At 43.9% G+C, this 12500-nt stretch overlaps 1 protein-coding gene and 1 long non-coding RNA gene across 2 annotated transcripts; one reads left to right on the top strand and one right to left on the bottom strand.

Moving 5' to 3' along the window:
• The first annotated feature begins 2843 nt into the window (after window positions 1–2843).
• On the top strand, window positions 2844–3678 carry LOC138970390 (uncharacterized). The gene is made up of 2 exons (XR_011456918.1): window positions 2844–3486; window positions 3555–3678. It is a non-coding gene; the product is annotated as an uncharacterized lncRNA (long non-coding RNA).
• A 2358-nt stretch (window positions 3679–6036) lies between these two features.
• On the bottom strand, window positions 6037–11846 carry LOC138972003 (uncharacterized). Its single transcript, XM_070344846.1, has 3 exons — window positions 11720–11846; window positions 10279–10833; window positions 6037–6914 (listed from the first exon to the last, which is right to left on the bottom strand). The coding sequence occupies exons 1-3, from the start codon at window positions 11844–11846 to the stop codon at window positions 6589–6591; spliced, it is 1008 nt and encodes a 335-aa protein (XP_070200947.1). The 3' UTR covers window positions 6037–6588.
• Between the last annotated feature and the right edge of the window lie 654 nt (window positions 11847–12500).

The raw sequence follows: 12500 nt of genomic DNA, 5'->3' as shown, positions 1-12500 counted from the left end.
GCTCCGTGCTGCTTCCTGTTGAAGCGCTCAACTTTCAGTAGCCTGGTGTCAGCGGATGATCTGAGTGTGCGTGATGGGGTGTATATGCACAGGAGTTCAGAAAGGTACTGAGGGGCACTTCCTGAGAAGACCTTGATAGCTGGAATACTACACTCTCTTTACCTTTCCTTGTCAAATATATGGTTGTATCTATATATATATACGACTTGTGTCTGTGTGTGTGTTTGTGTATCTGTGTATTTGTGTATTTGTGTGTTTGTGTATGTGTGTATTCGCCATGCACGGCCAAAGTTCTCGATGGATCTGCTTCAAATTTGGTGGGCATATTCAGGTAGACCCGGGACACGACACAACCTGGTCGATATTTCAACACGTGCTCTCAGCGCGCAGCGCGGAACCGATTTTGGTTCCACCTCAGCTATTTTGGTTCCACCTCAGCTACCCGGGCCCCCATACCGACACACCAAAGCCAAAGTTCTCGGTGGATCTTTTTCAAATTTGGACACCGTATTCAGCTACACCCCGGACACAATATCATCGATGAGATATTTCAACACGTGCTCTCAGCGCGCAGCGCTGAAATGATTTTGGTTTTTGTGTTCATTTCACCATTATAAGTAACTCTTCCTTATCTTCTCATCTTCTCCAGGTTTTCAGCGTTTACCTCCCTTCCTTCGTATGGTGCACTAATATAGTGTGAGTGGAGCGTCTTCGGATATTCCCGGCGTTCTGTTACTGTTACTATTTTTAGAAGGTCAACGCAGTGTCCAGAACGTAAATTGGACCCGTAAATTATCCTCACTGTCAAAGTGCAAAGGTCGAATCAATTTATAGCCACGCGAAAAATACACTGTCATCTATCTCTCTATAGATACGGCTTCTCTGTGTTTTTGTGTGTGTGTGTGTGTGTGTGTGTGTGTGTGTGTGTGTGTGTCTCTATGTGAGCAACACCTGTGCATTGTTCAGTTCTGTTTGTGATGTGGTCTGGCGGCTTTTGTGTAATTTTATGTACTGGCCTTCGTTTGAGAAGCTCTAACTTGCTCAGTCCTGTTTGAGTGGAGTTCGCCTCCAAAGGTGATTAACACGGTTACATTCGTCGACAAGGATGGGACTCGATATGGTCAGGAATGGCATTATGGCCACTGAATCATTTTCGTGCTGTTCCCATTCCACGAATCTGGGAGGGACCTAAGCTTGGCGAGCTTGGCGGGTCCATTGTTCGGACCCGGCGAAGCCGGCGTACGGCTCTAAGTACTTCTTCCCGGCGAAGCCGGCTACCCGGCGAAGCGGTATTCATTATAGTCCTACATACGTGAGAGAGACCACTCATTACATAACAATATCATTCAAACCACACGTGTGTATATCATGTAAATGAGGCATGTAAATGTCAAGCAGGTCTGGCAGGGATCTGTTTTACCACTGCTTATGATGCCAACGTCACCGAGACAAACGTCATTATGGAGAACATTCGCTAATTCATCTCGAGGAATTTGTAGAACTAACACGTCACGCTATACACTTTCCAGAGTGACGTTTCTTTGCTTTGACGTAAGAGATTGCACGAGGCTATGGAAGAGACCGAGGAAAACAGACTCTTTTCACATTCGTGTGGGATCTGGTCTGAGCGACCAGCTGCGTCAAGACTGTCTTGCTTTTTTCCTGGCTTGTTTCGGTGTTTTATCTGTTTGTTTGTTTGTGTGCTTGTTTTGTTTGTGTGTGTGTTTGTTTGCTTGTCCTGATACCATCATCTTATTTTTTCCCGTGTTACATTGCGCTGCAGCAGCTCCGTTATGTGCTTTTCGAATCCTTGTTCCAAAGGAAAATGTATCGCCTGCGATGGTTTTACCGTGCACAAGTTTGTTCTTAAAAAGCATTGCTCTGTCATGCACACGTACGCCAATGAGCAAAACACATACACACGCATATAAAAGCACAGACTCGCATACGGACAGGCGCAACTAAATTGCAAAAAACAATTGCTTCTTCTTCTCTTCTCCTTCTTTTATTCTCCTTCTTCTTCTTCAGCTTTTGGTGCTGGTGATTATGTCGACGAAGAGGATATAATAATGACAACAAGGGCGACGATGATACTATTCTGTCGACGACGAAAATAAATGAGATGCTGCTGCTGGCTGATGATGATAATGAAGATGAAGAAGATGAAGATGATGATGATGATGATGAGATAGTGACGGTCGACGATCGCGTCCTTATATATGTATTTAGAACGCTACTTTAAGCCACGAAGGTCGTCCAATACCCTTCAGGTCATTCGAAAGTTTGCATTTGAAACAGGCTAATCTGTGCCACAGAGCTCTGCAGTGACTACGTGCGACCAGGGCCTTTTGCTATTTGGTAAACGCGCGTGCAAGGTTTGCTCATACACGCATTACACGAGTATTGTATGAGCAAATGACTTAATTGTCTTCTTGCAATCAATTTTGATATTTGGCGCTGAGCTGCTTCCTGGGAGCAAAACGAGATCAAGTTAGCTGGAATTAGCGGCTAAAGTGACATCGCTAAAGTCGTGTGTGCTTTGCATTCACCATAGACCATTTATCCTGGACCGCCAACTAGCTCTCTCTCCGCTCTTTCTCTCTATTACGAGGTAGCGGCCTCTCGCATTTAGGAACCTACGCTTACAAGCCTTTCAGAAATCAGGGGGACGTGATATCCGGTGTCGATTGTAAACATGGACGAAGTTGCCGAGGTAAGTTCTGAAAATGGTAAAATAAACTCAGCAAAAATGCATATGGAACATGCTTTTCGATGAGTTTTGTTAAGTTCAGTTTGGAGTTTTGGAAAATCCAGTTCATTGTCACCTCCCATTGTCACAAATAACTGGAGCGTGCTTTCTTTTCATTGTCTTCGAATCGCAGGCCTTTCAAACCGGACGCGACGCGCCCCTGAAAGTCGAGAGTCGTAACCTCGAGGGCTCACGTGACGAGTTGGCGGTCCAGGCTATTTGGTCTATGCACTCGCCGAGTTCCAAGTTCTGTGTTTCATTCCACCATAGACCAGATAAATGGTCTGTGATTCCACATAGAAAAGTGACACTATTGTTGAATATTTTAACAGCAACCGAGCCATTGTCCTGGCCACAGACTATCAGTGATGCCTTTTAAATGTACCTCTTAGGGATAGATTTAATATGATTTGATGACTGTTTGACCTTTGATCATAACTAGTGCTGTGATAATGAGCTCTAGCACTGTTGTGATGGTGTTGACACTATATTTTGCCCAATTGAGTCTAACTACCTGATGGCTAATCTACTGTGATACCTGTGATAACTGATGATGATTACTGTTATTGGTTTTATGTGTTTGGTTGGTCTCTTCTTTGGTAGTGCAATAGCGTTAATTATGGATTGTTGTTATCATCATTTACATAAAAACTTATCTGTTAATCCAAACAATGATATAATTACTGTGATGTTCTTAACTACACTTTAACATGGAATGTATGTATGTATGTATGTATGTATGTATGTATGTATGTATGTATGTATGTATGTATGTATGTATGTATGTATGTATGTATGTATGTAGGTATGTATGTAGGTATGTATGCATGTGTGTTGGTATTCTTTTATAATTATTAATTAATGACCTATATGTGCTGATGACCAATTTAATTTCCTTTGTTGGATCAATAAAATGTTATGAGTTATGAGTTATGAGTTAAGACACACACCTTCCCGTGTTAACGATTCGCCTCACCATCTCCCAGGCTTTTACATGGGATAACGACACCCCTCCACTTGGTCACATACCAAAACTCACCAACCTGCATGCTTTTTATGCAGAGTGGAAATATTTCAATGAGTTCGTTTCCTAGCTGCCACCGGTGTCGATCTGCGAGGTTAATTCATTAGGATCTTCCAACTCTTCACAGGAAGCGCTCGAGGTGTTGATTGTTAGTATGTGTTTAGGTGGAGGGAGGTTCTTATCATATGTAAAAGCCTGTGCAGATCCGAAATAGTGAGTAGATTTGACTTCACGAGAAGGATTGCGTCTTTAACTGGGTGAGGGGCGAGAAGGGCAACATAATCGACGGAAGAAAATTACATAATGGAGACGGAGTCCAATTTGCTGGTGCCGAACAAGTCGGCTAGTGCATTTGCGCAAATACGTGTGTGTGTGTGTGTGTGTGTGTGTGTGTGTGTGTGTGTGTGTGTGTGTGTGGTGTGTGTGTGTGTGTGTGTGAGGGGTGTGTGTGTGTGTGGGGTGTGTGTGTGTGTGTGTGTGTGTGTGTGTGTGTGTGTGTGTGTGTGTGTGTGTGTGCGTGTGTTTGTGTGTATGTGTGTGAACACATATTGGAAGATGTAAGTGTGTCTAGAAACAGAGTTGCGCCTAATACAAACAAAAAACATCTCGTCAGGAATTCGTTTTAACAAATGAGCTGGTAATGATAAATATATTTAAATACACCAGAGCAATTAAAAGTCAAACTGAGGTAATACATTACAAGACATTAGCCGATATTCCATGTAATCATCAGTTCTGCTAAAAAAAAATGATGAGAAATGACTGAGACTGCAAAACGTGACGCGCACTTTCGATACACTTAAATTTCCATTATACTGACATGATCGCTTCAACCGCAACCCCCCCCCCCCCCTCCCCTCCCCCTCCCTCCACACACACACACTGGTACACACATCAAACATTCAAGAACGCCGGCGTGTTGGACAAAGCTGCCCAACCTGCCAACGTTTCTGAGTGTCCGATTCTGAGTGATGCACTTTGCTTCAGATCTCTGGGGAAGAAAAGAACACGGACTATGCCCATTGTTGTGAATGGAGTTTCTGGTCCAAGGGAGGCAACCTCTTGTCGACTAGAGTAGCTTACCTCCCATGCGACTATTTCGTCGAGATGAGATAACAATGCTCCTCTTTTATTCTTATTGTTTCTGTCTACTGCTACTCAATTCTTTTTACGCATTTTTTCTTTGATGTTTCCGTATTCTGAAAAACGTTAAAAATGAAATAAAACACCCAAGAGGCAAGAGCCTTTGGGGTTCACGAATCAAAACATCAATCCATCAACTCATCCACTGCAACAAAATGAGGCGACACCGATTTGTCTGTTTTGAAGTGAATTATTACTTTTGCTGTATGCGAACACACACGCACGCACGCGGGGGCCCGGGTAGCTCAGGTGGTAGAGCACTGGACTTGTGATCGAGAGGTCGCTGGTTCGAATCCGGGCCGGGACGGACATGGGTCAACTTTATGTGCAGACCCAGAGACGGTATCCATCTCCCACCCCCGTGTCACCACAATGGCACGTTAAAGATCTTGGTCATTCTACCATAAGTGCAGATGGCTGATACCACCTAAACACACACATATATAGTTTAACACACACACACACACACACACACATATATATAGTTTAACACACACACACACACACACACGAAAACGCAGGCGTTGTGGTAGGCAGCAGAAAGTGTAGAAAGTGAAGTGCAGGCAGGTATTTATTTATTTATTAAGGAGATTTCTATAGCGCATAACTAAAAGCACTATGCGCTTTACAATATCACTAGGTATAAGCACACGCAAACATACTCTGATTAGATAGAACTTAGCCTAACAAGACATACTAAGAACACTAAACATTTGAGTTCATACACAAATAGAGAATTAAATAAAATACTGGACAAACGATTAAAATAAGCTTAAGGCCTATAACACCGACTACAATGGACTATTTCAAATACAAAAATTTAGTTAACTATAAAAGGCAGTGCATAAAACTCCATAATCCTAAGAAGGTCGAACAAATAAAAAACATAAAAGACTATTTAACTATAATTACTTCGTAAAAGATAATAAACATGGAATACAAAGCTGTAATTTTTAACAACAAATCTAAAAAGATGTTCATGCCATATTGCACAACACATTTTGACACACACCCAACCTTACACAAGCACACATACACACATACACACACACACACACACACACACACACACACACACACACGCACGCACACACACACACATGTACTCACACACACACACACACACACACACACACACACGCACACACACGCGCACACACACACACACACACACACACACACACACACACACACACACACACACACACAATAAATTCAACAAATATTTAAATACATAAACAGAATTAAGTAAGCGTTTAAAACATATTTTACAAACAACAGTAGTACATATATATAGTGTTAATAATGTGAGACTACCCAATAAAAATATTTAACTAGTGAGTTTATTGAAATGCTGGCAGATAAAATCATATAGCGTGGGTATAATTGCTCTGAGACAACAACGACTGGGGTGAGGAGCAGGGTCGGCGGTCACATGTTGTCAGTAGTTATTGGCTGCCCTGTAATCAGCAGGAGTAAAACAAAACAAAAAGAAGGTTGGTGCTCTACTTCCCATAATCTCCCTTGTTGCCAAAGGAACAATAATATCCTCGTTTCCGGAAAAAAAAGATAAATCGTTTCGCCAGAACTGCTCTGAGACGCACTGCAGCTTAAATGTCATTCGTTAGAAAAAAATAAATAAATGGACAAGACTTCTAATTGGCATCGATAATCATGTCGTAGAAATTCGATTGACTGGTATCGGAACGCATCTATTCCGCTTTCGATCAACCGCCCACTTTGCCACACGTTGAAGATCGCATAGGACGAACAAACCAAGAACCGATGCGCTTGCGGCGATCCAAGTCGACCCGATGACGGTGTAAGAGAATTGCGTCATCAAGGATGACGTCTTTGAACGTCTGTGCTTGGACGTGCTGTTTTTCAGGACGATGAGCTCTGCTGCCGATGTCGATTCTGTTGTATTGTTCGTTGAGGTTACATTGTTTTGGAACTTGCAGGAACACTGGCACAGGCCTGGGGACGCGTGTGTGTGGTCTGGAAATACACAGGAAAAATATTGTCGTTTATACATTCAACATCGATAAAATGAATGATACAGATAGCCGGTCAGTCACGAACTGAAAACTCTGCTTGAACAATCCCTCTCAATGCGGTCAATGCGCATGCGCTAACATGGTTAGGTGAATTAGGTCGTGAACAACCTAACCCTAACCCTAACCCTTACCCTAACCCTAGCTAACCCTAACCCATGGTTCGTTCGGTCAAAGGATCGCATTTTTAAAGTCCAAGATTGGCGCATGCGCATTGACCGCAATGAGAAGGATTGTTCAGCAGAGGTTTCAGTAGGCAAAATAATCCGTTTGCAAAGGTTATATCGACGTTAGTATGGAATAATTAGTCTTGTAGTAATTGGGTAAGTGTGTCAGTTAGTTAATCTGCAGCCAGACAAAAACACAGTCACTTAGTTAGGCCAAAAAAACCCCAGGTCTGTTTACGGTAACCCAACCGACCCTATTTTTTTCGCGCGACCCTAGACTTTTTTTTGGCATTTGGGGAAAAAAAAAAATAATAATTTGGTTTTTTTGCAAAATAATGTAAAAATATGGTTTTTTGGAGAAAAAAAAAAAAAAAAAAAATCCCGACCTACCGACCCTATTTTTTCTGGCCAATGTTACCGTAAACAGACCTTTTTTTTTTTTTGCCTTACATAGTCAGGGAACTAGATAGGTGTTAGACGACTGTGTGCATATTTGTTTGCCTGTCTGTTTTTCTTTGTTTTTGATTCTTTGTATTTCTGCGTAACACATGTTTTGAAGTTACACAAGCAGCACAAGGACCGTTAGACTCAACCTTTGCCAGCAAAAACCCATCATTTATTTGATGGCTTATTGATGGCTTGCCATCAAAAACCCAGCATTTTGCCAGCATTTCGCCAGCATTTTGCCAGCATTTTGCAGGTTTTTAGTTCCATATAAAAAAAACTTTTTTCCATATATTTTCCGTTAATGGCCCTTTACCTGCTGAAATTACCGGGCCAGTTGTGGCCCGGCAAAATGCCATATTTCTGTCTTTACCATTGCCAGCAAAATGCCAATAAGTTGCAGGAAATATACCAATACCACTGATTCGGATAGAATGACGGCTCTATTCATGTACTCGATCTGCACAGTCTTGTTAGCCCATAGATGGTTGTTAGAAGTCTATAAATATGCTTTGTTTTGTCATTTTTTACTGTGAATGTAATAACAATAACAAAACACAGCACATCAATGGACTTTTCAACCCATGCTGGCGGCAAGACGTGCGCAAATAAAGCAAAGGGCAATGCTGTCAAGCTGTACATTAGCAATATGCATATGCGTAATTATCAAATTCATCAGTAAAATGCAATTGAAATGCTAATCACATTTGTCGTGTAACTTATCTGGCAAGTAAAGGCAGTGGTTTTGACAGAATATCGTCATCAACGCAGTTATAGCGGGCACAACAACAATACAGTAATATATATTAAAAACAAAACAAATGTAAAGCTTCCAAACAGCAACGACTCATTACCGAAACATTACAGAAACGTACGCTTTGTTTTCAGTTGCTCACTGTTTTATTTTATTTGTACAGCGTTCTAAATTTCACACTCGAGACATGATGACCAAAGCCAGGAATGTTTCTTGTTCACTTCCCAGTAAACCTCCGTAGGATTGTCTTGATTCTGTCATTTCTCTGTTCGCATCCGCAACGTTGAGATAACGCTTCTTTTCTTTGTCCTGACGTCGTAGCCTACGGTAAGCCATTGAAACTCTCAAGTCCTCCTGCCGTTCACCTCTTGAAACATGAAAGCAAACGAGTTTTGTTGGTTTTAATTCATTATTCCATATCACACACACACACACACACACACACACACACACACACACACACACACACACACACACACACACACACAACCAAACAACCAAACAAACGCAAGCATACACGCAGGCATGCAAGCAAACAGCACACGCACGCACGCACGCGCGCGCGCTCACGCGCACACACACACGCGCACACACACACACACACACACACACACACACACACACACACACACACACACACACACACACACACACACACACACACAGAGGCATTCTCACAGAGAGGACGACTTCTTGTAATTTATCATATTTTCTGAACTGACTAAAATGCCAAGCAGAAGTAAGGGGTCAACAGGAATATGTATTTTGATCTAACCTGCGAAGCTTACGTTGTCTCGGACAGCTCTCTTGCGTTTCTCTCAGGAACTGAGACCCAGGCGAGCTGCATCTTATCCAGTTGGGCAGTCAGACACTTGCACAAATCTTTGTCCTGGAGTGAATAGACACATACTCAATGTCAACATTCACAAGATGCAATTTGTTTGGTTACAAGTAAGCTTATGGTAATGCCTATGGTGCTTTTCTTTTGACAGAGACAAAACAAACTCAATCACACAAAGAAAGGAAAAAGGCACACACACACACACACAACCGCGCGCGCGGGCGCACACACACACACACACACACACACAACCGCGCGCGCGGGCGCACACACACACACACACACACACACACACACACACACACACACACACACGCGCGTGCGCGCGCAGATTCTTTCTTACAGAGAGGACGACTTCTTAAAGTCTATTATATTTTGCGAACTGACTCAAACGTCCAGCAGAAGAAAGTTGAAAAAAAGACCGACAACGGAGGAAAAGAACAAGAAGATACTAGATCTAACGCCGTTGCGACGACCTGCTCACACAACTGTTTGTGAAACTCACCACGCTTGCTTCTAGCCGGAGGAGATCGGACGCGTACTGAAATCGAAGAAGGTGCTTTGGAAATTCCTTGAAGTTGAATGCAAAACAAATAACCGGACATCTGCAGAACCACCGCGGGCCGGATTTAGTTGACAATGCGTCATCATCACGAGTGACGTCAAGATATTTCGACATTTGTTTGTACATTACGTCACTCCAAGTGAGAAAGTCATACCGCTGTGCTGTCGCAGATCTTCTTGCCAGCAATTATCCAGCATTGGCCCACTGCTGGCGTGCCAGCAAAAACCCACCTATATTTGCCAGCAAATCGCCACCTATGGCCCAATGCTGGCAAACAAGCACTGGGCCACCAATGGCGTGCCAACAGTGGGCCAATTAAGGCATTTTACTGGCCGACAATATTACTGGAATGCCAGAGATGGGCCAGTGATGGCAAGCCATAACTGGGCCTTTGTTGGCAAACCATAATTGGCCCAGTGTTGGTTTTTTTATGGCCAGCTTTACCAAACTTGCCAGCAAAAAGCCAGCAGTGGCCCAGTTCTGGCATGTTTATTGGGACCTGTCATGTTGTCTGCTCTGTTTATAAGTCGTGTGTACCTGTGGCAGTTGTGACATTGTAGTTCGATGACGTCGTTCCCTCTGATGCCTTGGTGCTCTCCTCCCCCCTCACTGACGTCATCTTGTCGGTTGTTGTCGTCATTTTAGTAGTCGTTTCCTCGGTGGTAGTCACATCGGCGGCCATTGTGGTAGTTTCTGGCGTTACCGAGGTGACTGCTCCTAGCGTGGTTACGGTGGTTTCTGGCTGTGTAGATGTTTCAAAGCTGGTTGTAGCGGACTCTGATGTTGTAGCGGGTTCTGACGTTGTTGCAATCACAGTTGTAGCGGGTTCTGGCGTCGTTGCGGCCGTAGTTCTAGCGGACTCTGATGTTGCTGTCACTGTTGTTGTACCGACGGTGGTGGTGGTGGCAACTTGTGTAGTGGTGGCTGGCGTGGTGGACAGAGCGACAAGACCGGCCTCCACCCCGGGTGGCATACAGTCTGTGAGAGCCGTACCGTCCTGGTACACCTCGCGGCATGACGCATTGGCGGGTTGGGGTGCGGACGCGCTGTTCGAGAAGCTGAAGGAGGAGTATGCGTTGCTGTCTCTGGCCGCTGTCAACAACAAACATGATAAGATAAGATACTTTTTTGTATTATCATTTACGAGGGTAATGATATGAGCAATACATGCTTTTTTACCATCAGACCTCGCCCATGAGGGAACAAGAACAATACAAACATCAACAAAATTGAACGGTAACAAGTAACTCATTGCATCATGGGGACGTTCAGCAAGCAGACAAGTGAGCCAGCAAATCAACAAGCTGGACACCTCTTTGAAAAATGCATCGGTCAGGCAGTCATCCAGCGATCAACACCATAGAATAATGCACAGTAGGGACGGATGACTGTGCAAAGAAATGAAACACAAACAGACTGAAAGACGCACACACACACACCCAAACACACACACATACACACACACACACACACACACACCCAAACGCACACACACACACACACACCCAAACACACACACACACACACACACACACACCCAAGCACACACACACATACACTGACACACACACACACACACACACCCTGCACCACACATCAACACACACATAATACCCCCGACACACACACACACAGTCCACACCTACCCTAACACACACACACACACACACACACACACACACACAAGTGACACACAGAAATGTATCATAACTACTTGCTAGCCCCACACCACCAGAAAACACACACACAACAACAACAACAGCAGCAGCAGCAACAACAAACACCAACAACAACAACACAACAACAACCATAACACAACAACACATACACCAGCACCAACAAAGCAGTTCTGAACAGATGAAAGCAAATAGCCTATTCTTACAATTGAAACATCTCCGTAGCATGATGTTCGATCCTGCGCTTAGAGCCGTCTGTATGTGGAGTTCTTCGAGCAGAGCTGTTCCCAGGTACAGTTTACAAATGGAAGACTTGTCCAGCTCTGCTGCCACGCATTCTTGCCCGTTTAAACGCAGCTCCAAACATAATGTAAAGCACGATTCGACGTCACTGACGTAGGCTTTTGACGCGTTAGGATATTGCATCATGGTGACGTTGGGCAGCAACTGATACGTACAATTTCCTGACGACGAAGAGAAAAACACTTTACAACATATATCTTACATATATTACACACACACTCACACACACACACACACACGCACGCACGCGCCGCACGCACGCACGCACGCACGCACGCAAGCAGCATGCACGCACACACACGCACGCACTCAAACACATACACACATACGCACTCACGCACGCACGTACACACACACATACACGCAAGCAAGCACGCTCTCACGCACGCACGCTCGCACGCACGCACGCACGCACGCACGCACACGCACGCACTGACCCAAGACGACCCAACCCGGTCCCTAGCCCATTTCAGGTCTCCTCTAGCAGCCCGCAGCCAGCTGTCTACACCCCCCCCCCCCCCCCCGCATTTATTTTCATACAAAGCCGGGTTTTCCCGCGTAACATGTCCCTAATGGCTTTGCCGTGAGGGCGTAAAATTTTCTCGCTGTGCTGCATTGCACGCTTTTCTGTACCTCTCTTCGCTTTAACTTTCTCTCAGCGTGTTTTTAATCCAAACATATGATATCTATATATTTTTGGAATCAGGAACCGACAAGGAATAAGATGAAATTATTTTCAAATCGATTTCGGAAATTTAATTTTGATCATAATTTTTATAT

The sequence above is a fragment of the Littorina saxatilis genome, linkage group LG7, assembly GCF_037325665.1.
Source record: "Littorina saxatilis isolate snail1 linkage group LG7, US_GU_Lsax_2.0, whole genome shotgun sequence".
NCBI classification, from domain to species: domain Eukaryota; kingdom Metazoa; phylum Mollusca; class Gastropoda; order Littorinimorpha; family Littorinidae; genus Littorina; species Littorina saxatilis.
This window is presented reverse-complemented; position numbering and strand designations above follow the sequence as displayed.